The following is a 26300-nucleotide window of genomic DNA, read 5'->3' on the forward strand; positions in this document are numbered from 1 at the left end:
CCTGGTTAGCGGCCATGTTTTTTGTTTGTAAACACTGCCTAAAACTGGCGATTCAAAAGCCAGGATCGCTGCGGGGAGAGGCTGAAACTGCAAAGAGGGATCCAGGAGGTTCTCTTTAACCTCCTGAGCATTACGCCGCTCAGGAGGTTTTGTTACTTTATGCCCGATTTTAAAATAATTGTCTCAAGTGGCTATAATCCCTCTAGCTAGCACTAGGCTAGCTAGAAGAAGTCTCCATCACCCTCCGACCCCCGCCGCTCCCCCCGCTTATACATTACCCAGCCTGGATCCAGTGATCGGCGCAGCCTCCCGGCACAGCTCCGGTCTTCACTATGGAGAGGATCGTACATGACGTCATGCGCAAACCCGATCCTCCCCTTAGAGAGACCGGAGCTGTGGCGGGAGGCTGCGCGATCGCTGGATCAGGGGGGTGTAATGTATAAACGGGGGGGATCCAGGGGTGCCGGAGACTCTTACTAGCTAGCCTAGTGCTAGCTAGAGGGTTTATAGCCATTTGCCACATTATTTATTTATGGGGGACTCCTGGGGCCACAGAGCGGTATGCCCGACACAGTGCCGGGCATACCGCTAAGGAGGTTAAAGTCCACACTTGAGGGCCCGTTTCCGAGTGTGAACCTGAAGCGTGTTAGATATATTAAACGAGAACTGTAGTGAGAGGTATATGGAGGCTGCCATATTTATTTCCTTTTAAGCAATACCAGTTGCCTGGCTATTCAGCTAATCCTCTGCCTCTAATACTTTCAGCCATAGGCCCTGAACAAGCATGCAGCAGATCAGGTGTTTCTGACAAGTTTGGACAGATATGACAAGATTAGCTGCATGCTTGTTTCTGGTGTGATTCAGACACTTCTTTAGGCAAATAGACCATCAGGGCTGCCAGGCAACTGGTATTGCTTGAAAGGAAATAAATATGGCAGCCTCCATATCCCTCTCACTACAGTTCTCCTTTAACCTGTTCAATGCTCCTTGCATCCTTGCTGTTAACTTGCTACTCCTCCCTCCTTCAGTCTGAAGCCCGCCCCCTGCAGTGACTATCTGTGCATCAGTGGGGAGGCGTGGCTTCAGTGAGGCGAGCAGGTACACCCTCCCCATGCTGCTCAAATCATTTCAAGGGGTGGGCACTAACTGAGGGAAGGAGTAGGAGGAGGAAGAATGGCAGCAAAGAGGGGAGGGGCTATGAACTGCCGCACCAGGTTTTTTATTTTTATTTAGAACGCGTGAGCATTTTTTGATAATAAATGTTTGTGCTTTAAAAATATGACGTACTATAACTGCCTTCAGAAAAAGTCTGTAAACTTGGCTTCTAAACCTGTAATATGCAGATTGCCGGACCTGATGTCCCTGGTGGTGGTCTGCTGCAAGTGTCCCATGTTTTATAATAGTCGGGGTCTTATTTCGTGAGAACCAGGAGAAATGGAGATGAATTATAGTGCATGAACAATATGTTACTTTCTCACAGGCACAGCCAAGAGGAGGCAGAGAGATTTTGTTTAGAAGAGCGATGACGCTGAGGCAAATTCAGGGGTGCCTTTCTCTGACCTGATCTCTTATGGTGGAGCAAAGGCAGAAATATACATTAGGGAAGAGAGAGGACACTTATAACAGGCTCATCATTCAATGAAAGCCGATTTCTGTACTGGTCCGTATCTGTTGCCAGAGATACACTAGAATAAACTATATAAAATAATGCAAATTACCATTGCATTGTTCTAGGGAGGTGTATAATGCTCCCTGCGAGTACAAGGCATAATTATAGAAAATATATTGCTAACAAAAAAATATTTTGCCGTCTGGAGCCACATGAGAGCTGATAGTCAGATCTCATCTGGAGGAGTTGTTGGCTCTATTGCTGTGAACACATTCCCAACAAAAAAAAATAATAAATAATAGAAATGATATTGTTAACCTGGCAACCACTGAGGTTTCATCAACTATTCTTAGGTCTACTAAAGGAAGCAATCTGATTGGCCACTATAGGTAACCGTGTAGCTTCAGTGTGGATCAGTCAGAACGTGTGCCTTGCTGATAGGATAGAGATTGGTGCTTTACAAGCTCCGCCCTCGCTGTTAGGCAATGCTGATTAGTGAACTGTAACTGGCTGCTCTCTTTCTGTAAGAGAACGTCACATGACTTTGCTGTCTCTCTGCAGGTGAAGATACACGCCGGCCCCAAGTTTGCCTCCTATCTGACCTTCAGCCCCTCGGAGGTGAAGTCCCTGCGGACGGAATACGGAGACCTGGAGTGCTGCATTGAAGTGGTGGACAGCATGCAGGACGCCATTGAGCACATCCACAAATATGGCAGCTCGCACACGGACACCATCATCACAGAGAACGGTGAGTCTCTCCTCCCTTATATAAATCTCATGATATGAGAAAGAGACTCTGAAGTCTCCAAAAAATGAGGCTTTTACTTTAAAAACTTCTTTAAAGAGGAACTGTAACGACAAAACGGCCCCTGGGGGGTACTCACCTCGGGTGGGGGAAGCCTCAGGATCCTAATGAGGCTTCCCACGCCGTCCTGCGTCCCTCGGGGGTCTCGCTGTAGCCCTCCGTACAGCCGTGACGCAATATTTACCTTCCTGGCTCCTGCGCAGGCGCTCTGACTGCTGTCGGCGCCGAAGTAGGCGGAAATACCCGATCGCCGTCGGGTCTGCTCTACTGCGCAGGTGCAAGTTTCCGGCGCCTGCGCAGTAGAGCGGACCCGACGGAGATCGGGTATTTCCGTCTATTTACGTGCCGAAAGTCGCCACAGCGCCCCCGCTGGAGCCAGCAAAGGTGAATATTGAACTGACAGTCGGCACAGTCGCCGGCTGTTCGGAGGGCTGCGGCGAGACCCCCGTGGGACAGAGGACGGCGTGGGAAGCCTCATTAGGATCCGGAGGCTTCCCCCACCCGAGGTGAGTACCCCCCAGGGGATCTTTTTAATGTTACAGAGTCTCTTTAACATAATTGCTGCTCTTAAAACGCCGCATCCCCGCCGCTGAAAACTCCATAAATCACTCCAAACTCCCCGGAGCACATGGACCGGCTCCTTCCGCATAGAGGCAGAGCTTTGGGCTGCAGCTCTGCCTCTCCACGCGTCCATCAGCGCGGATCGCCGCCTCTCCTCGCCCCTCTCAGTCTGCCTTCACTGAGAGGGGCGGGGGAGAGGCGGCGATCAGCGCAGATTGACGCGAATGGAGGCAGAGCTGCAGCTGAAAGCTCTGCCTCCCCGGGCAGAAAAATCCACGACCAGGAAAGTCGTGGATTTTTCCAGGGGAGTTAGGGCGGTTTATGGATTTTGCAGCCGCGGGGATGTGGCGCTTTAGGAGGGGCAGTTATATTAAAGAGGTTTTTAAAGTAAAAACCTCATTTTTAGGAACCTTCAGAGTCTCTTTAATATACATGCGTAATGTAAGTCCGCTGTGTAGAATCGGATTACCTGCAGCGTGTTCATTCTGATGTTATACTTTTTGTTCAGAGCATGTCAGCAGCTGCAGTCATGTAGGGCTGTGAAAAGAGGCCAGTGGGCCTATTTCCTCAGGAGAGTATTCTTTGTCAAATCAGATTTAATGTCTACTTTCATTGTGAGGCGAAACCGCCGGTACATATGGGGCTAGGTTTAAAGCTAACTGAGCGGGGTCTTTTTTTCTTTTAAACCATACATGACAAACTCCGGCCCGTGGGCCAAATCTGGCCCTCGGAGCCATCAGACTTGGCCCTCAGGTGGTTTCCCCACTATGCATTATGTTTGGCCCACTTTAGACCACTGGAGAAGCCATATTGGGGGGTAAGCCCTAGACCACCAGGGAAGCCATATGAGGAGGGGGAAAGCACTAGATACTAGGGAACTGTATAAAGAGTGAAGGTGACCACTAGGCACCAGGGAACTTTATAAGGGGTTGACACAGCTGATTTAAACTAACCTCCCCATAAGGAAGGTTTATAATGCGTCGCATGCTTCGTTATACTTAGCCGACCAGGCTGTGTGTCTGATGTGTGGTGTTTTATCTTTCAGAGGCCACGGCGGAATACTTCCTCCAGCACGTGGACAGCGCCTGCGTATTCTGGAACGCCAGCACAAGATTTTCAGACGGTTATCGATTTGGATTAGGTAACATTAATGCAACTATTTTTCATTGTTTCAGGGGCTGATCCCGGTCACTGATCGAGGATCCCGTGGCCTGATCTCACTCTCTCTCTCTGTTCCTCCAGGCGCAGAAGTCGGCATCAGCACTGCCAGGATCCATGCTCGCGGCCCTGTCGGGATCGAGGGGCTGCTGACCACCAAATGGTTACTGCGCGGTGAAGACCACGTGGTCTCTGACTTTGCTGAGCAAGGCAGCATGAAGTATCTCCATGAGTACATCCCCGTCATCCACAGAACCAGCAGCTAGAAGCCAACCCCCTTCAGCCCTCGGAGCTGCTGCGTAGAGATGGGGTTAGCGATCGCACCCCCTCGCTGGCATAGCGGCCTCCTCCTCGCACCTTAGTCTATAGCCGAGAGGGCATTTAATGCCCCGATTCCCCCGGATGTCACAGCAGAGATTGCCCAGGGACTTAGTCGTGTCACACGTATGATTGCTGTACAATCACAGGATGGGCTTGATTAAGGAATCAGCACTTATAATACCACGATGGTAACGCGTTACCTTTGCCGGAGATTTTTACTGTAATAACAATTAAGCCCTCAGAGATTTCAGATATCATCTTTTGTTATTCCGGTATTTTTTTTTTCCTTTGTCCTAAAATATTGAGGCCAGTCAATGACCGGATCCTTTCGAAGTGATTAATGCGTTTAAAGTCGACGTGAGCAAGCAGTGTCTGAAGGTGAATCTATACAACATCATGCTGGGAATAGGGATGAAATGCAAAATATCTCCTTGCATCCAAATTTCATGTAAATGTTTTGCAGGTTGAACTTGGACCAGTAAAAAATGTACAGGAAGTTGTTCTGATTGGTCCAATTCCAAGTTGCAAAACATTCACATGAAATTTAAATGCAAGGAGAAATGATTTGCATATAATTGATCATACCTAGCTGGGAATGTTATGTCATGCTGTCCCTAGAGGGCGCCATAGCTGTTACCTTACCTCGTAAGAATGGTCCAGACTACAAGTCCCAGCATGCTGCATGGGAAACAGGAGCCCTGGATAACAAGTCCCAGCATGCCTCATGGTGTCCCTTATTACAGGTCCTCAGGTATACCTCATGATAACTAGAAATTGTCTAATTTTTCTGGCTTCCCTGCAAATTGTATGCAAACCTTATGAACTTCCTGTGAATCTGGATTGGCTGATTCCAAAGTGCATACAATTTGCAAACCATTTAAGATTAGCATCTGCCATGTTGAATAATAATGTAACTGACTGTAGGCCACAGCCAAAGATGAGCACAAGGTTTGTAGAGTATTCAAATTCTGGACTGCCGAGAAACAGAATTTGCCCAGGATGAACCAGAACTTTACACGAGATTAATCTGAGTCAGAAGGGTGATCAGCTGCTAATTAATCAGCATGTCCCAAATCTGAGTAGCTTCTCCTAAGGTTTTGGTTCAGCGCTTTCCCCAAAATGTTTTACATATTTCTTGAACTTTAGTACCTGATAGAATACTCTGTACAGCGCTGCGGAAGATGTCAGCGCTACACAAATACTAAATAATCATGACAAGTAGGAATAAGTGAGCTGTGAATAATTCTTGGTGAATGCACGTTTATGCAAATTTAGCATGCAAATTTATGGAGCTTGAAAACGCACCATTCGAACCATGTCAAGGTGGATTTAAGCGCATGTTCAAGCTGCATAAATTTGCATACAGAACTTGCATAATCCTGCATCGTCTCTGAATTATTTACATCTCATTGATTAGTTAGTTGTCCTATCATGCTAGGAATGGCCTCCTCTTCAGGACTAGGCATGCCTCATTATAAGAACCTAGTACTACAGGTCCCAGCATGCCTCAGTATGAGAGCCTATGACAATAGGACTCGGCGTGCGTCACTAGAGAATCTTGACTGCAGATCCCAGCATGCCTCAGAAAGCATCAGCCTACAGGTCCCAGCATGCCTCATGCTAGGTCACGGGAGTATATTTGGAGGCCATCTTCTGCTTGCTCAGGCCGGCTTTAAATACGATTTATCTTTCTCAGGAAAGTTTGGAGAAGAGATTACCGGATCAGAATTTGGACAGACTGATCCGGAGTCTATCGTTTTTCTTTGCGGAGTCCTCTTTTAAGTACTTATGAAAATAACATTTCATTTTTTTCCTGATTAAAATATTTTTGGTACCGTTTTTGGATTTCTAAATCTGTGTGATGCGTCTTTCTTGCCTGAGTGGTTTATTTTGTATGTGATCTTATGCAGTACCCAGCAAGCTCATGGTGAACCAGGAGTCTGTAAGGGGCTACAAAGAACCTAAAAGCCCCCTTACTAAGATGCTATGCAAAACAAAAGTTTGCTTTCTTAACCCTCCTGGCGGTCTATTAGAAACCGCTAGGGGGCAGCGCAGCACTATTTTTTTTTTATTTTTTTTTTTTTTTAAATCATGTAGCGAGCCTAGGGCTCGCTACATGATAGCCGCTGTACAGTGGCATCCCCCTGCCCGCTTCGATCGCCTCCAGCGATCTTTGATCAGGAAATCCCATTCAAAGAACTGATTTTATGAAGGGCTTCCCCCGTCGCCATGGGAACGGGGCAGGATGACGTCATGGTCGTGACGTCAAAGGGAGTCCCGATCCACCCCTCAGCGCTGCCTGACACTGATTGGGTCTGGGGGGCGGCGCGGTGATTCAGTGCGGAGCGGAATGCACACGCAGCTAGCAAAGTGCTAGCTGCGTGTTGCAAAAAACAATAAGTAAGCAAATCGGCCCAGCAGGGCCTGAGAAATCCTCCTGCGCGGCATAGTCCGAGCTCAGCTTGGGCTTACCGCCAGGAAGGTTAAAACAGAAGGTATTTGCAATAATTCAGGTTGGAGTGATCACATGATGTCTCCCACAATTCATCACTGCTGGATATATGCAAATACCCCATTGTTGTCCCTGGAAGCTAGCCACACCTCCAGAACCGCTGGAATGCATTGATGTGTCAGCTTGTTAAATGTACAAATCCTTTCTGTTTGTTTTAAGAAAGCAAACTTCTGTTTTGCATAGCATTTTATTAAGAGGGCTTTTTAGTCCATTGTAGCCCCTTAAGGGGCCCATACACCTAACGATTTTTCCGCCAATATACAGCAGATTCGATCACTGTGATCGAATCTGCTGTGAAATCGTTGTGCAAACGATTGATTTCCGTCCGGAGTCAATCGTTCCCATCGAGCTGTCCGGCGGGTCAGGAGTGCGTCGATAGCGGCGTTCGAATGACCGACGCAATACATTACCTACTCCGACTGGCACGTGTCACCGATGTCGTCTTCTCTGCTGGGTTCTGTGTTCCGGTCCGGCTGGCTTCCCTTCCTGTCCCGGCAGGAAGTTTGAACAGTAGAGTGCCCTCTGTTTAAACGTCCCCGGACAGAAAGAAGTGAAGCCAGCCGGACTGGAACGCGGAACCCAGTGGTGACGCGGCGGCCGGAGCAGGTAATGTATGGGGGGTAGGCAGTGGCAGCAGCACCACCACAGATTGTGAATTGATTTCAGCATGAAACTGATCACAATCTGTTTGCAGTAAAGGCAGCCATATGATCCCTCTGATCAGATTTGAGCAGAGAGGGATCTATCTGTTTGTCGATCTGATGGCAAATTGACCAGTGTATGGCCACCTTTACACACTACTGGGACGTCTGGTTCACCATGAGCTTGCTGGGTAATCTGTAACTCTGGGTGTTTCGAGTCCTACCCCATAGAGCCACATGAATCCATGCTATGCATGGATTTGGATCAACCAATCCAAAACAGTCTGTATGCATGTTGGATTATAGTGACTCACAATAACCGGTAACAAGCTGACACATCATTGCATTCCAGTGGATCTGGAGGTGTGGCTATCTTATAGGAACAAATAATGATTTGCATATACAGCAGTGATGCATCGTGGGAGACTTCTCGGAGCTTGTGCCGACCTGAGTTTCTGTAGTATGCTATAGTGTGGGAGGGGCTTGCCAGATCCCCAGAGACCAGTGCTCCGAACAGAATAAACCAGATATGAGCAGAAGTTCAGTACACTCATCAGCCAGGGTTCTGCCTTCGTCCATCTTCCAGTGACCAGCTCAGCAATGTACACGCTCCAGATCTGTGCCTGAAAGCAATCGCAAATGGTTGTCTGAGTCTCCTCTGTGTCCTTTTCACTCATATGCTCACCCCAAATGTGGAGGGGAGAAAAGTATAGTAATGTACACTATAATAGGGTGCACTGTATATAAATTAGAGCTGGGAATAAGGGGCACACTAATAATAAGCGTTAGAATAGGACGGTAGTATAATGAGCAGCACCATAATAGAGAGTAGTGTAATAACGAATGCTGTTATAGGGGAGGCACTATAATTGTGGGGTCTAAAGCAAGAAACACTGACATGCACTGTGGCGTAGTGGTTAGCACTCTCGCCTTGCAGCACTGGGTCCCCAGTTCCAATCCCAGCCAGGTCAACATCTGCAAGGAGTTTGTATGTTCTCCCCGTGTCTGTGTGGGTTTCCTCCAGTCACTCTGGTTTCCTCCCACATTACAAAAAAAAATTCAGATAAGTTAATTGGTTTCCCCCTAAAATTGGCCCTAGACTGCGATACATACACAATGCATACATAGACATATGACTATGGCAGGGATTAGATTGTGAGCCCCTCTGAGGGACAGTTAGTGACAAAACCATATACTCTGTACAGTGCTGCATAATATGTTGGCGCTATATAAATACTTAAAATAAATAATGGGAAACACTGTAAGGAAGAAACATGGAATGTTACAAGAACCACACCCACGTTTAAAGACCATGCTTCCTGCAAAATAAATCCCTCCCCCAATTAATGCAGGAGTTCTCTGAGATCCAAAAAGTTAGGGCACAGAGGACAGGGAAGGCTTCTTGGGATCCAGAGCATAAATCTGCAATGTGTCTACTTCCTGCTTTCATAGAAGCAAACATAGGGTTAACATCCTATGTTTACCAATTAGCTGCTCTGCCACAGCAGAGGAGATTCCTGAGCTGGCACAGCTGAGAGATCAAATTACACTCGTGACTACTTACAGATAAGGGGGTAATTAGGTGGGCTCTTCTCTCTAAAACCACATAGGGTGCATTTCTTTGTGTTTTCTGCTAATGTTATAAATAAGTGCTTATTACCTGCACTGCTCCATGTCTGCAGATGGTTTTGGCATTTCAATACAGGGAAGATAACGTGCTGTGAGTCAGTTTACAGCTATAGAAGCGGTGAGGAAGGGTTGAGCACATACACTGCAGCTAGTTTACAATCAGTATAGCCGAAGAGTCACAGCCTATACTGTACATTCAAAGGCTGATGTGTATGTATTGGAAAGATGCTATAATAAACAGTCAATTATGTTGCATCATCAGTCACTGACCCATTTTGGTGCTGAGGGAAATTCCGCTAAAGTGATGGGTTGTGGTTTCTACAGTCCTCCAATGACAGCACACTCCACAGCTTCTAGGTTTCATATAGGTTGTAGTAAGCCACACCCACACTATTCAGCCACTTACAATGCTTTGAGCTATAGAGGGTGCTGTGATTGGAGAATTGGCCCCTATAAGGTTTCCCGCTGGGTTCCCTAAGCTAGACTAGCGCCGCCATTTTAAGGCATGCATACATTTAAGCACATACCACTTTTTTAAAATCGAGACAAAATACATTTTTACCTTTTTAGCCCTTCAGCAGCCAATTTATTTAGAAGCTTGCAAGTGCCCCAGGCCAATTTATTTTAGCACTTATTTGTTACGTTTCCCTGCTTCTAATTAGTACTGCTGTAATGTGTATTTATGGCCACTTGTCACTAGGGGGCAGTGGGAGACAATAACAGAGGACTTCTGCTTTCAGTTTCTATATTTTCTGCTCAGTAGAGAGAGATCAAAGCATTCCAAGAGTTTACAACACGACGAGTTCTGCCAGCTGAGGTCAAAAGCAGAGCACTTAGCAGCTTCAATAGTTATCTCACTTGAGATAGTGGGATGATAGTGTAAATGAAATTCATGCAGAATGCCTGAATCAAAGAATACTGCTCCTGAACTCTTGCACAGGGCAGAAGGAAAACGCAGAGAAATGCCCCCTGTATGTATTTCGAGAGATTAGCCTGTCTAATTGTCCCGCATTTGTGTCTAATCACAAGTTGTAATCTGATCTTCCCCTGTGTCACATGACTGCCTATAGCAGATAGGCCCATTTGAAAGCACAGGATGTAAACAATATGTCTGCTTCCATGAACCAGGAAGTAGAAACAGTGCAGATTTATTGCAGGGTTTGTATCAGCTGTAACAAATACATGTTTCTTGTTTGAGGCTAGTTACACACCGGGACGTTGCGTTATACTGGACGTTATGGTCGCATAAAGTCCCCTAACGCAACGTCTGCCGGTGTTGGTAGAGGACGTTGAATGAGCCGCGTTAAGCAGGTCTTTCCGCATTAGGGCAGTGAGAGTAGCGCTTGATTGGCCGGTGGGACCACGTGATGCGGAGTGAAACACTCCGCATCACGTGGTACCGCCAGCCAATCAGCGGCCACCAGTGCGGTGCATATTGAGTAGCCATACGTAGCGGCCTCTCCCCGCCTCCTCTCCGCCCCCCACTGAGCATGTGCAAACAGTCTAACGCGGCTTAAGCCGCTGGAACCCTATAGTATGCTGCACGTTCTGAAGAACGTGCAGCGTTACATGTAACGCAACGTGGGCAGAGTGAACAGCCCCATTGACTTTGTATTGCTGTGAGTTGGGGAGCGTTACAGGCTGCACTAACGTGCGCCTGGAATGTCCCTGTGTGGAAGCAGCCTGAAGGTTATTAGCTGTTGTGTGGCTTTTAGAGCTGAGAGGAGGTCTGAGTTTAGGTCTGCTTTAAATAACTGAAATGAGGTGCAGGGTACTGTAGTGTAGATAATGCTTTACAGCCTTTTTTCCAATGGAGATCATACCGTCCAAATAAAGTTAAATACCCACACAGGTCAAACACATAGCAATTTGAGTTAAGATTTATTGGCTATACACTATATATGGTACCTAACAGAGATAGATTTCTTCTGCATAGTTTCTCTTATATAGAACAAACCTTGGCACAGCCCTGGTCACATATGATCATGTGACTGATCTGTAAGCCTTACATTGGCTGGGCATGGTCACATGATCATGTCTTACACAGTCTCCCTGCATAGGCGAGAATAAACGGTAAAAGTGATGTTATCCAATGACTACAGACCAGCCAATCAGGGGCTTGTAAGGTAATGATGTCATCATGGTGTGATAACTCCTATAAATGAGAAACTATACCGAATACTGAAATGATGAGGTCACTATGATCGGCCGCGGTAATCGCCAAACCACATGAAGCGGTTTTCGGGGACGTCTCTGACGTGAGCGGACCGTTCCGGGTGATGTTTGGGGTATCTCCGGCAGAAGGGGGTCTCTGTGTCCTGCCTCCCTCTGTAAGAGGCTTGGTAATTGGAGAAGCCGTCCCAGTAACTTGAGGCTCTTAAAGGAGCGGCGTGACTTGAGAAGCTGCAGTTTCCATCCGCGTGTTGTCTCTTGTCATGCGGAGTCTTCCTTCTTCCGAGTCCCTAAGGAAACAATTCTGGTCAGATAAACTGTGCAGCTTCGGTTTACTCACCACCCTCCTAACTAGAGTTGGGCCGAACCTCCGATTTTAGGTTCGCGAACCTTCACGGAAGGTTCGGTTCGCGTTAAAGTTCGCGAACCGCAATAGACTTCAATGGGGAGGCGAACTTTGGGAAAAAAAATTGTGCTGGCCACAAAACTGATGGAAAAGATGTTTCAAGGGGTCTAACACCTGGAGGGGGGCATGGCGGAGTGGGATAGACGTCAAAAGTCCCCGGGAAAAATCTGGATTTGACGCAAAGCAGCGTTTTAAGGGCAGAAATCACATTGAATGCTAAATGACAGGCCTAAAGTGCTTTAAAACATCTTGCATGTGTATACATCAATCAGGTAGTGTAATTAAGGTACTGCTTCACACTGACACACCAAACTGTTCACTGAACAGAACAGGTATGCAGTGGTGGGTTCACTGAACAGGTATGCAGTGGTGAGTTCACAGTACAGGTATGCAGTGGTGGGTTCACTGAACAGGTATGCAGTGGTGGGTTCACTGAACAGGTATGCAGTGGTGGGTTAACAGTACAGGTATGCAGTGGCAGGTTCACAGAACAGGTATGCAGTGGTGGGTTCACTGAACAGGTATGCAGTGGTGGGTTCACAGTACAGGTATGCAGTGGTGGGTTCACAGTACAGGTATGCAGTGGCGGGTTCACAGAACAGGTATGCAGTGGTGGGTTCACAGAACAGGTATGCAGTGGGGGTTCACAGAACAGGTATGCAGTGGCGGGTTCACTGAACAGGTATGCAGTGGCGGGTTCACTGAACAGGTATGCAGTGGTGGGTTCACTGAACAGGTATGCAGTGGTGGGTTCACTGAACAGGTATACAGTGGTGAGTTCACAGACACAGTACAGGTATGCAGTGGTGGGTTCACAGAACAGGTATGCAGCCAGGAACAAGCTAAGCCTAACTAATCTTTCCCTGTGAGAGACAGTGCAGCAGCTCGCCCTACTCTCACCAATGCAGGCAGGCACACGAGTGACCGTAATGGCCGCCGCTGCCTGCCTTATATAAGGGGGGTGGGGCTCCAGGGGCTAGTGTAGCCTAATTGGCTACACTGGGCCTGCTGACTGTGATGTAGAGGGTCAAAGTTGACCCTCCATGGTGCATTATGGGGCGAACCGAACTTCCGAAAACGTTTGCCTGCGGGACGCGAACGCGTACCACGGAAGTTCGCATGGAACCGTTCGGCCCAACTCTACTCCTAACTAATCATTTACTTGTAAATTGCTAACATCACACAGTGCTGAGCAATGAATAGAGGGTTGGGGGGGGGGGCTTTTCTTTTTCTGACCTGGGAGTCTAACTTATGACCTCAAGCTTCACAGGCAGAGGCAGTACCTCTGCAATTACCTACCTAAGAGGTACTGTTTCTACTGCATTTGATTGGTCGATTCAAAGCTGCATACATTTTCATCAACTTGAAATTAGCATCTTATAGCGCATACCTGGGCACCATGCTCCCCCCATGCTGTAATAGAAAGGTATGAAGGAATAACTTCCCCACCACTCATCTGGCCTGACAGTCATTCACTGTTCCTCAAAGGAGCTCACAATGTAATCCTTACCACGGTCAACATCTAATGTCCTACCCTATTATTATGTATTTATATAGCACTGACATCTTCCACAGCATTTTAAAGAGTACATAGTCATGTCACTGACCGTCCTCAGAGGAGCTCACAATCTAATCCTACCATAGTCATAGTCTAATGTCCTACCATATTATTATTATGTATTTATATAGCACTGACATCTTCTGCAGAACATTACAGAGTACATAGTCATGTCACTGACCGTCCTCAGAGGAGCTCACAATCTAATCCTACCATAGTCATGGTCTAATGTCCTACCATATTATTATTATGTATTATATAACACTGACATCTTCTGCAGCACATTACAGAGTACATAGTCATGTCACTGACTGTCCTCAGAGGAGCTCGCAATCTAATCCTACCATGGTCATAGTCTAATGTCCTACCATATTAATATCATGTATTTATATAGCACTGACATCTCCTGCAGCACATTACAGTGTACATAGTCATGTCACTGACTGTCCTCAGAGGAGCTTACACTCTAATCCTACCATAGTCATAGTGTAATGTCCTGCCATATTATTGTTATGTATTTATATAGCACTGACATCTCCTGCAGCACATTACAGAGTACATAGTCATGTCACTGACTGTCCTCAGAGGAGCTTACACTCTAATCCTACCATAGTCATAGTGTAATGTCCTACCATATTATTATTATGTATTTATATAGCACTGACATCTTCTGCAGCACATTACAGAGTACAGTCACGTCACTGGCTGTCTTCAGAGGAGCTCACAATCTAATCCTGCCATAGTGTAATGTCCTACCATATTATTATTATGTATTTATATAGCAGTGACATCTTCTGCAGCACATTACATAGTACATAGTCATGTCACTGGCTGTCTTCAGAGGAGCTCACAATCTAATCCTACCATAGTCATAGTCTAATGTCCTACCATATTATTATTATGTATTTATATAGCAGTGACATCTTCTGCAGCACATTACAGAGTACATAGTCATGTCACTGACTGTCCTCAGAGGAGCTCACACTCTAATCCTACCATAGTCATAGTCTAATGTCCTACCATGTTATTATTATGTATTTATATAGCACTGGCATCTTCTACAGCACTGTATAGAGTATATAGTCATGTCACTGACTGTCCTCAGAGGAGCTCACAATCTAATCCCTGCCATAGTCTAATGCTCCCATTAGACTGAGGCTCCATTCACACTAGAGCGGTTTGCCAGCGATTTCGGTAAAACGCTCAAGCTCTAGCGCTCTTTAACTTGGGCGATTTGCGTTAATCACCGGCGGTTAACGCAAATCGCCCCTCAAAAAATTGTATCCTGCACCATTTTCAGGGGATTTCCCGGTGATCACGTTTAGTGCTATAGATGCGCTAATCGCGGAAAATCGCCCCAAGTGTGAATGGTGATTTTTTTTTTGGTGTTAATCGCCAAAAATCGCCAGAGCAAAAGCGCTAGCATTTTGTGTTTAGTAAGTGTGAATGGGGCCTAAGGCCAGTTTTTGTACCAAACCCATTCGCTTTCTGGTATGTTTTGTGGATTTGTTAGGGAACTGGAATTCTTAATTGTAACGTAAACACATAGAATATACTGTATATACTCCATGAAGATCTGAGTGTGTCAGAGCTGAAATATGAACCTGGGGGCTGCCAGGAAAGCATGCTATCCACTGAGCCAACAACTAAGGATTCTGCCAGCTACCAGGACCTGACACCGCTGTGAGCCACATATACAGGAAGAATGGGAGATAGGCTAAGGTCACACTGGCACAGATGGAAAACTGATCTATGGAACGGATCCGTTTATTATCATCCAAAACCAAAGTTTGCCTTCATAAAACAGAAGGTATTTTTGATTATTCAGGCTGGAGTGAGCATATGATGTCTCCCACAATCCATCACTGCTGAAATATGCAAATCATCCTATGTTGTCCCTGTAAGATAGCCACACCTCCAGAAGCGCTGGAATGCAATGATGTGTCAGCTTGTTAATATGACAGAGCCACAATAATCCAACATGCATACAGACTGTTTCCGATTGGTTGGGACTCATCAGTAGAGATGTTGCGAACTGTTCGCGCTCCTGTTGCCGGGCACTCTCTGCGCATGTGCGTGACGTCGTTCATGACAGAGAGTGCCCGACAACAGGAGCACGATCTAGGACACGCTTCGCCGGGCAGCGCAGGAGTACTACCCTGGGTCAGAGCGACCCGGAAGTAGTAAAAGCCCCATGTATTCAGAGATGTTCGCCGGCGAACCGTTCGGGAACCGTTCGCTACATCTCTACTCATCAGTGCATGGCATGGGTTAATAATGCTCTATGGGATAGGACTTGAAACACCCAGTGTTACAGATTACCCAGCAAGCTCATGGTGAGCCAGAACTAGGAGTGTGGAAGGGGCTACAAAACACCAAACTATTATCCTTCTTAAAGCAGAAGCTATTGGCCATTATTCAGGATGGAGTAGTTCACCATGAGCTTGCTGTGCAATCTGTACGTTTCCCATCCGTGACCCTCCCTTCCGTTAGGGTGCGGGCAATGCGACGCATCCATCGATTGGAAAAATCGCTGCAGACCCAAACTTGCGGCCCGTTCGGTGGAGCAGACCAAACAGATCCATTTGAGGGGGGCAATATGAACGCTTCCTATTGATTAACATAGGATCCGTTCACCTCTGTTAGGATCCATCCAGTTACGGTCTGCTAAACGTACCGTTTTTTTTTGTCCAGTGTGAACAAAGCCAAAGAGCTGGTGCACACCTAAAAGCACCTGTAATCGCAAACGATCAGCGTTTTTAGAAGTGATTTTTCTAAGTAACTCTAGGAATTTTCTAGCTATGGCTAGCGATTTATGGAGCGATTATTTATTTTTTTGTACAGTAGAGCTGCAAGTGTACAGCTTTAAAAAAAAAAAAACACTTGGAAAATCGCTCTGTTCTAGCTCTTTTTACAGCAATTTTCCACTTTCCTATACATAACATTGAGGCTGAAGTGCCTCAGAAATGCTGCAGGACCCGCGATTGCGTTTGGGAGAAAAATCATCGCTCTGGTGTGATCCATCCAATTAAAGTACATTAGCCAAGCGCTTTTCAGCGTTGGCGTTTTGAAAAGCGCTCTTGGTGTGCACCAGCCCTTAGCCACTGACCACTACAGAGCTGTGTATAAATGGTCAGGGTTAGCTGTAGCTGCACACAGATCATCCTCTAACACTCCCCAGTGTTCTGTACAGGAAGCAAGCGCAGCAGTATTTACAATATGTATGTACTTACAGAATCCAGGTATTCTCCAGCCCACTCTATTGTGTGTCGGTTGTCATGTGAGGAAAATGGGAATCCATTCGGAGTTTCTGCCTGCAAGTAAACATGGACAGCAATAATAACTAACAGTCAGCCTTACTATGTGCAGCATTTCCAGGACTGTTCTGCATACTACATTCCCCACTCGCCAGTCGTGCAATAGCCCGACCTCCCAATACGAATGCAGTAATCTAGCTGTTATAAGACACTGTGCTCAATTCACAAAGCTTTACCACATGCAGAAATGCAGAAAACGGCTGATTTTACCAAACCTGTAGCTAAACAACACTTGGAAAACTGAAATGAGCAAATACCCTGTTTTCCTGAAATTAAGACATCCCCTGAAAGTAAGTCCTAGCAGGAATTTCGAGCATGCTCAAAATATAAGCTCTACCCTAAAAGTAAGCTCTAGCGGCAGTAAGCCCTCTTTCACAGTGGGACGTTGCGTTTGATGCGATGTTAAAGTCGCACAACGCGCCCCTAACGCAGCGCATGTAGGTTATAAAATTAGACGTTATTTTGTACTACGTTATGTGTCTCGGTGCGCTGTTTTCTTTACATACTGATGGAACGAAAACGGCGCATGCGTAACATTTTTTTTTTAAACCTTACTGAGCATGTGCAACACACATAACGCAGCAAATGTATTGCTAAACGCACAGCATGCAGCACTTTCTAAATATTGCTAAACAATACACACAACGCAATGTGTGCACTGTGAATGTCGCACAGACTTTGTATTGCTGTGCGTTGGTCTGCGTTATTTTTTATAACGTGCGACTTTAACTTCCCACTGTGAAAGAGGCCTAAGGGTAAAAAGTATGGCAGCTTGTGTTATTACAGGAGCCGATAGTCTCGCAGGCAGGACCACGGCTCTGTCATTGAGCCAATCACTGCACTCACCGCTACACAGCGAGTGCAGTGATTGGCCCAATGACAGAACCATGTTCCTGCCTGCGAGACTATTGGCTCGTGTAGAAACACAAATTTCAGCACTTCTTCCCTATAGGCTGAAGCTCAGGGACACAGCGGAGCTGGGGGAGAGAACAGGATGCAGGGGGGCAGCGTGGCATGGAGCTGATGGTAAGAGGAGGATGCAGGGGGTCATGGGAAGACACAGTGGAGGACATAGGATGACACATGAGGACAGGGGTTAGAGGAGGACACTAAAGGTACAAGGGACACAGGGGCACACAAGAGGTGGGTCCAGCAGAGGAAGAAGCGGCACAGTGGGGAAGTCAGGAGGTCACAGCACAGGCACTTCTTTGTTATAAGACATCCCCTGAAAATAAGCCCTAGCACATGTTTTGGTGCAAATATTAATATAAGGCACTGACTTATTTGCGGGGAAACATGGGGTAGTGTTATTAATTACCAACTTGTGCGGCTAATACATCATAAAGTGACAATTCACCAAGGATAACACCTGCTCTTCCATGCCGGGTGACAGGGCTTGTACATGTGAGCAAAGCTTTACTATCCTGGCTGAAGAGTGCAGAATGGAAATGATGTTTGTGTTATGTGTATGTTATAACGCAACACAATGCAACACCCCAGTGTGAAAGCAGTCTTAAAGCGGACCTGAACTCAGAACTACCTCTCTGCTCTAAAAGATACACAACAGCATAATATCTTTTACAGAAAAACATTTCTTTGTTACAGCAGATGCAAATCCTGCAATAAATCTGAAGTGTGTCTACTACCTGCTTTCATGGAAGTAGACACAGGGTTAACATCCTGTGTTTACAAATTAGCTGCTCTTCCAAAGCAGCCAGCTGACACTGCTGAGACATCAGATTACAACTTGTGATTAGTCACAGATGAGGGGGTATTAGACAGGCTAAACTCTCTAAATACACACAGGGTGCATTCTCTCTGTTTTCCTTCTATCCTGTGCAAGAGTTCAGGTCCATTTTAAAGAAAAAAATAACTTGATCTTCTCACAACATGAGAGGTGCCCGTAGCTTTTATTTTTAAATGTTTTCCCAAGTTTAGGTGTACTGTAATGTCGGGGTATGTAACATATACCGTTCCACATTGCATGCATACAATGCTTGCCTGTAATTATTACCTTGTTGGCTGCACAGATCAGGGGTAGACGGTGCTCCTTCCAGGAAGCTGACTTAGCGTGTTGAAGCATGTCCTGTGTACTGGTCCTAGGCAACCTCATATTCACTTCTATGTGTGGAAACTGAAAACATGAAAATTCAAGTTCGTTTACTTCAAGTGTGCCCAAAGTAAAATAAAGTACAAAAATAAATACCTCAGTAGTGGGAAGCCTCTAAATACTGCCGCTATCCTGCAAACACTCTATGGTGAATTAATAGGTATGTACATGTAATAAAGGCTCCAGGAAATTTAGGCACAGGGTAAAGCCAAAAAAACCTCACCTGCTCCTGCAAAAGTCCCGGATGCGTTCATTACTATTTTCCCTCCAGGCCGCCATTGACTTGGGGTAAGATGTAATTTTGGCTGCCAGCTATTGCTGGGGCTAAATTATGCTGTTTTTATCGTCATTTGAGATTGGTTTGTTGATGGTGGAGTGTGGTTGGGGTTGGACAGGGGTGGTTGGGGTCAAGCATCAACGGAGAGATTGCTGGGGTCAGGCATTGGCGGCGGGGTCTTTGTTAGGCATCAGTAGAGGAAGGATTTTGTGTGAGAATAGGGTCAGGTTGGGTTGCATTTGATGATAGCAATAACATTGAGCGATTGATTAGGTTGCACTTTATGATAGTAGGAGCTATAAATAATTGCAGCTGGTTGCAAAAGTCTAAAAGGCCTCATTCACAGCTAAAAACCAAAACGCAAGCGTTTTGCGTTTTTGTGCGCTGTTTTTTCCCCCTCCCGGCGATCCACTATGCGCTGCGTTAAAAAAAATCGCTTTTCTAAACGCTTTTCCAGAGCGGTTTTGAGATTACCTCTCTGACGCAAATCAGGAAGTGAACTCTTTGAACCGGAAAAGGATAAATACAATGTATTTATTCTAAAAAATGCAAACGCAATCGCCGCAAAAACCGGCTTTGTGAGCGTTTAGCGCTCTTCCTATACCTTCCATTATAGCAAAAAACCGCACCAAAAATGGTACAGGCACCGTTTTGCTGAATGCAAAGCGCACGAACCGCGCTGATATGAACCTTCTCATAGAGATTAATTGCACAAGAGTTTTGTGGGCAATTTGAAAAATCACCAGCGCTTGAAAAAAGGTCGAAACGCCCCTAGTGTGAACGAGCCCATAAAGTTACAAAAACGTTCCCTACAATGTTGCGCATTACCCAGGTGCCGTCCCTGGCGGTGGGGGGGTTGCACAGGTGCCGCTTGGGCATGGTCTTCTCTCTCTGGTGTCACCCCTGCGCTGCCTTCATGCTGAGCCTCCTCACCACAGCCGCATCTCCCAGCAGCACTCTCCAGCCTGAAAGCTCTGCGTCTTCCCTGCCTGTCTCCCAGTAACAGCCAGGCGTCTGTTGGTCGCCATGGAAACCACAGTCCACCCACTAACACGTGTCCTCAAACCAGGCGCCATTTTTCTGTAGCCAAGCAGCGGTTGCCATAGTAACAGTTACATGAGGAAGCCGCGATGCTTGTCTAGCCAAGCGCGGCTCTCTATGGTGCGGACGAGTGTTCGTCTAGCCGGACGGGGCTCTCTATGGTGCGGAGGCCTTGGAAAGCGGGCCGCTCTGCGCCGCGTGCGCTCTCTATGGTGAATGCGGAGTCCTCCGAGGCTGAGGAGGTGGGCGGGGCCGGACGGGCAGTTCCGGTTGCGGGGAAGCGGTCTGGAAGTTTCCAGTGTGTGGAAGGAGAGAGGCGGCTGCATGGTGACAGTGCGGGGAGATGGAGGAGGAGAAGCTGCCTGAGCCTGACGAGAGCCAGGTAATGCGGCTTCCCTATGGAGAGGGTCTGACTGCTGCCAGCCCTGCTGGGGGGTATAAGGGGGGCTCCCTGTACTGCTACCAGCCCTGTATAATGTATGGGGATATAGGGGGCTCCCTGTACTGCTGCCAGCCCTGTATAATGTATGGGGATATAGGGGGCCTCCCTGTACTGCTACCAGCTGTATACTGTATGTATGGGGGCTCCCTGTACTGCTGCCAGCCCTGCAGGGGGATATAGGGGGGACTTCCTGCACTGCTTCCAGCCCTGTATAATTTATGTATGGAGGGACTCCCTGTACTGCTACCAGCCCAGGAGCCTCCCACATGCCTACATCACTGCTACCAGCTGTATAATGTATGTATGGAGGGACTCCCTGTACTGCTACCAGCCCAGGAGACTCCCACATGCCTACATCACTGCTACCAGCTGTATAATGTATGTATGGAGGGACTCCCTGTACTGCTACCAGCCCAGGAGACTCCCACATGCCTGCCTCACTGCTACCAGCTGTATAATGTATGTATGGAAGGACTCCCTGTACTGCTACCAGACCAGGAGCCTCCCACATGCCTACCTCACTGTATACTGTGTGTATAGGGGGCCTCCCTGTCCTGCTACCAGCTGTATACTGTATGTATGGGGGATATAGGGGTCTCCCTGTACTGCTGCCAGCCCAGGAGCCTCACATGCCTGCATCACTGTATAATGTGTGTTTATGGGGCCACCCTGTTCTGCTGCCAGCTGTATACTGTATGTATGGTGATATAAGGCTACTCCCTGTACTGCTACCAGACCAGGAACCTCCCACATGCCTGTCTCACTGAATACACTGTATATATGTATGGAGGTATACGGAGACTACCTGTACTGCTACCAGCTCAGGAGCACCGCCTCCCCCCCCCCCCCCCATGCCTGCCTCACTGTAAATTGTGTGTATAGGGGGCCCCCTGTACTGCTATCATCCCAGTAGTCTCCCACATGCCTGCTTCACTGCATACTGTGTGCATGGGGGATCTCCCTGTACTGCTTCCAGCCCAGGAGCCTCCCACACACCTGTTTCACTGTATGTGTCTAGTGGGCCTCCTTGCACTGCTATGAGCCCAGGAGCCTCCCCCATGCCTGCCTCACTATATGCTGTATGTATGGGGGATATAGGGAGCGTCCCTGTACTGCTACCAGCTGTATACTGTATGAATTTATGGGTGGTATAGGAAGTCTCCCTGTACTGCTACCAGCTGTATACTGGATGTATGGGGGTTATAGGAGCTTTGTCTGTGCTGATCCCTTGTATGGCATATATGGAGGTAGGTGGTGTCCTGCTGCAAGCAATGTATGCAGTGATTGGCTGGGTAACAGCCATGTCAGTGTGAAGCTGTAGACATCAGGGGCGTCTCTGCAGAGAGCAGATTGTCCTGTAAACCATTACCAAACTCACATTTTGTGAAACGAACCTCTTCTCTCTATACGCTGTTCTGTACATAACTCTATACACACTTTTATTCTTCAGTTTCCATATCAGCCCCACCGGTTTTTACGACCTTGGATATTATTTTCTGGTTATAATGAATGTTCTGTCTGTATTGTAGGACTCCCCGCTGTCTGTCGGCAGGAATGAGGTGAAGAGTCGGGCAATAGTGAAGTATTCCTCCGCCCCTCCGGCCACGGCCTTCGCCCAACTTCAGGAAAAGACGGATTTGAAGCTGCCGCCTGCTAACTGGTTGCGGGAGAATGCCAGGCTCGGGCCCACCATCCTCGGCAGCAGCAAGAAGGGGAAGCCTTTCTCCAGGTGCGCCAATGACTGGCCTCAGAACTTTCTCTCTGCTCTGAAAGATAAGCATCAGCATAATAACTTTTATAGAAAAACATGTGCCCGTTACAGCTGATATAAATCTGCAGTGTGTCTACTTCCTGCTTCCATGGAACCAGACATAGGGTTAACATCCTGTGTTAACAAATTTAGCTGCACAGCTGTGGCAGCTGTGTAACAAATGTTTCTCTGAAGGTGCGTACACACACACACTACTACAGAGAACGATGGGTCCGTCAGACCATCCCACTGGGCGGTTGATCTCCCGACAGTAGTGCGTGTGTACAGTCTGTCTGCAGACTGATAAGGCTGTTTCTGATTCCTGAATGATCCGCTGAGCAGATCGTTCAGAAACAGCCTTATAGCCTCATACTCACAAGGCACAAATGTTGCTAGTCGACGAGAAAACAAAAAAGCAGCGACAGTTTGTCGCCAGGTCCCTCTGTGCAACAGCCGTACACACGGCGCACAGAGGGACAGAGATTCGGCGGAAGCTGTTGCCGAAGGTCCCTCCCCCACCCCCTCTTCCCCGCCGGAAGCTCCGCTCACTGCATGTGTGTTGCTGTGAAGTTGCGGCGACAGCTGTTGCCGGTGATTGACCAAGTCAATCGCCTGGCGACAGCTCTAAGTAGCGACGATTCACGGCGCGCGCCTAATACGCATGGGCGACCTGCCGCCGCAACATGTGCGCGCCACGTGTTTGCGGCGACAATTGTGGCCCGTGTGTATGAGGCTTATCAGTCTGCAGATAGACTGTACACACGCACTACTGTCGGGAGAACGACCGCCCAGCGGAAGAGTCTGACGCACCCGTCGTTCTCTGTAGTAGTGCGTGTGTGTACGCACCTTTTGTTTATGCTGTTGCCTATCTTTTAGAGCAAAGAGGAAGTTCTAAGTTCAGGTCCGTTTTTAAAATTTCCTATTTGCAGTTTATCAAGTTCATGCCTGCCTTTGAAAGTAAATCTTGAATATTGTTGCTGCTGGGAATCTGGAATTTATCATTAAAGTGATACAAAAATAAGTATTCTTGGAATTTAGTGCTTTCATATGAAACAAATGGATGACTCCTGCGCTGCTGTGCAGTTTGCAAGAGGTTTATGGAGGAAATATTAAAGAGAGTGCAATGGAATAAAAATAAGAGTTCCTGGTGTGTTATATGATTGTGTGTTTATAAAGCACGGACATCTTCCACATTGCTTCTGCATAGTGTACACCAGGGGTCCCCAAACATTTTGGGTTGAGGGCCGGGTCAACATACTTCAGACCGCTGGTGGGCCGGAGTAAACATAAAATGATGTAGAAGTCTTTGCGGACCAGACAGTGAAGCATACCCAGGTGACAATCTGCAAGCCAATTGGACAGCAGTGTCACCTGATGTGGAATTTGATTGGAAACCAGCAAAATTTCTGCTTTCTGGCTTCCATGTGGATGGGGGGTGCTGCACTGCTATTCCATATGTGGACCACCAATATTTAAAGATGTAGCTGACTGCATTTATAAGCAATACATTTTCTGTGTGGGGGGCCGGTAAGAAAGCCTTAGGGGGCCACATTCGGCCCGCGGGCCTTAGTTTGAGGACCACTGGTGTACACAGTCATGTCACTTGCTTATTTACTCCCTATTACATTTAGTTTGTGTCTTATATTCCTATTATAGTCTAAGCCCATTTTTTTTCCAGGGGGTGGAGTAAAACCATGTGTATGTTTTTGGTATGTGGGAGGAAATCTGATTACCCGGAGGAAACCCACACAGACATGGGGGGAACACACAAATTCATTGCAGACCGTGTCTGGTCCTGGAATTAGCCTGGTGACCCGGTGCTGCAAGGCGGATGTGCTATCCACTATGCTACCGTGCTGCCCCAAATTTATATCAAATTTATTTTCTAATAATAAGCTGATTATGTGCATCGCTTTGGGAACCCGAGGCGAGAGGGATATGGAGGCTGACACATTTATTTACTTTTAAACAACGGACATTGCCTGCTGATCCCTGTACCTCTAATACTTTTCTGCCTGGTATACACCATGCAATTTCTCGTCAGATTAGTTAAATCGATTATTTCCAACTGATCTGATCTGTTTTTCGATCGTTTTTCTGATTGATTTTATATGGAAGTAATCGGAAAATCAATCAGAAAAACTCATATCGGACATGTCGGAAAAAATTAATTTGACCCGTCTGACGGGAAATTGCATGGTGTGTACCGGGCATTAGCCACAGCCCCTGAACAAGCATGCAGATCAGATGTTTCTGACTGAAGTATGATCGGATTAGCCACATGCTTGTTTCAGGTGTGTGATTCAGACACTACTGCAGCCAAATAGATCAGCAGGCCTGCCAGGCAACTGGTATTGTTTAAAAGTTGTGCAATTTTTTTCACAACCTTTTAGACTCTAAAAATCATACTGCTAGATAGATCTGTGGCAGCCCTGTACATTACACACCTTCCATGGATCCAACTCTGTATTACCACAGATTTCCGTCTGACTCGGGGCTACCGCCAAGGAGGTTTACCTTTTAGCAGCCAATTTAGAGACTTGCAAGTCTTCCAGGCCAATTTATTTTAGGACATTTTTTTTTTTTTACATATTTGCTTGTTACTAATTAGTACTGCTGTAAAGCGTATTTATGTCCACTTGTCACTAGGGGGGCAGTGTGAGACAATAACAAAGGACTTCTGCTCAGAGATGAGCAACGGATGAAATCCGAATTAGGTTTTTTGGGATTTCATCCGGATAATTAATGCAGCTGAGCGGGTGGGGGAGGGGGGTTAAACTTACCAGCAGCCTTCTTTTTTAACCTGTCCCACACTGCGTTCTGAGTGGCGGTCACGTGACTACAAACACTTCCTCCTTAAACCGGAAGGAGGAAGATGTTTTCGTAGTCAGGTGACCACCGCTTGGAACGCAGCCTGGGAGGCGCCGTGGGACGGATGAAAGAAGATGGCTGCTGGGTAAGTTTAACACCCCCTCACCCAGCTCAGCTGCATTAATTATCCGGATGAAATCCGAATGAAACTTATCCGGATTTCATCCCTGCTTCTGCTTTCAGTTTCTATATTTTCTGCTAGCAGAGAGAGATGAAAGCATTCCAGGAATTTAGAGCACGAGGAGTTCTGCCGACTGAGGTCATAAGCAGAGCACTTATCTCAAATGAGATAAATCTACTGAAGCTGCTAATGAGTTAACCGGAAGTAAACATGGCAGCCTCTGTCTCTCACCTCGGATTCACTTTATCCCTCTGTGACGTTTCAGTGACTGCAGGACTGTTTGTGTTCTTCCATATCTGCTCACGGCTATGTGATGGTTTCCTCTTGCAGCTTCGGTATGGCATATGACTTCATCGACACGGTGGGGAAGGAGGTCGATGTGGTGGCGGATTCTGAGGTATGTCCTTATGTGATCCTAAAACTTTTCCTTGTTTACTGTTGAGCAAAGGCACCTAAATCAGGTTAAAAAAAAAAAAAATATATATATATATATATATATTATATATTTTTTTTTTTTTGGGACATTTCAGGGGGAAAGGGAGAGGTGTTACATTTTTGTTTTTTGTTTTGGGGGTTTGATGTTTAAACTCCCTTTAAAGAGAACCAGAGACGAAGCACCCTCATGTATTTTACCATATATATCAATGGGAACATGACAGTAAACACCTACCCTGCTCTCTGTTTCATTGTTCACTGCACAGCCTGCTCGTTATCAGCCCTGCTAAGAATCCCTGACTGAGCATTCAGTTTGGCTTTCACAATGATTATAGCTGATTCAGTTTTCTGTGATGTCTTTTCAAGCCCAAGTCTGCCCCCTTGTGGTTCTGCTTTGCTACTATTTATCCTTGAAGCAACAAAGCAGAAACACCAGGGGGCAGGCTTGGGCTTGAAAAGACATCACAGAAGACTGACTCAGCTATAATCATTCCTGGAAAAGCTAGACTGAATGCTCAGTCAGGGATTCATATCAGGGCTGATAAAAGGCAGATTTAGAAGAAT

At 46.8% G+C, this 26300-nt stretch overlaps 3 protein-coding genes across 5 annotated transcripts in view; 2 read left to right on the forward strand and 1 right to left on the reverse strand.

Annotated features, from left to right (window-relative positions):
* Positions 1-6307, forward strand: part of ALDH18A1 (aldehyde dehydrogenase 18 family member A1) — a 53207-nt gene extending 46900 nt beyond the window's left edge. For both annotated transcript variants that reach the window (XM_068257756.1, XM_068257757.1), the window contains exons 16-18: positions 2171-2357; positions 4021-4116; positions 4218-6307. In XM_068257756.1, the coding sequence (XP_068113857.1) occupies positions 2171-2357; positions 4021-4116; positions 4218-4399 (465 nt within the window). In that variant the 3' untranslated portion in view covers positions 4400-6307. The remainder of the gene's footprint in view (positions 1-2170; positions 2358-4020; positions 4117-4217) is intronic.
* A 4793-nt stretch (positions 6308-11100) lies between these two features.
* Positions 11101-20189, reverse strand: TEX36 (testis expressed 36). Its single transcript, XM_068257518.1, has 4 exons — positions 19905-20189; positions 18704-18823; positions 16606-16686; positions 11101-11698 (listed from the first exon to the last, which is right to left on the reverse strand). Exons 1-4 carry the CDS (start codon positions 19953-19955, stop codon positions 11435-11437), a joined length of 516 nt encoding a protein of 171 aa, XP_068113619.1. The 5' UTR covers positions 19956-20189; the 3' UTR covers positions 11101-11434.
* A 153-nt stretch (positions 20190-20342) lies between these two features.
* Positions 20343-26300, forward strand: part of EDRF1 (erythroid differentiation regulatory factor 1) — a 116039-nt gene continuing 110081 nt past the window's right edge. For both annotated transcript variants that reach the window (XM_068257516.1, XM_068257517.1), the window contains exons 1-3: positions 20343-20499; positions 22089-22288; positions 25632-25698. In XM_068257516.1, the coding sequence (XP_068113617.1) occupies positions 20461-20499; positions 22089-22288; positions 25632-25698 (306 nt within the window). In that variant the 5' untranslated portion in view covers positions 20343-20460. The remainder of the gene's footprint in view (positions 20500-22088; positions 22289-25631; positions 25699-26300) is intronic.

The sequence above is a fragment of the Hyperolius riggenbachi genome, chromosome 10, assembly GCF_040937935.1.
Source record: "Hyperolius riggenbachi isolate aHypRig1 chromosome 10, aHypRig1.pri, whole genome shotgun sequence".
NCBI lineage: Eukaryota > Metazoa > Chordata > Amphibia > Anura > Hyperoliidae > Hyperolius > Hyperolius riggenbachi.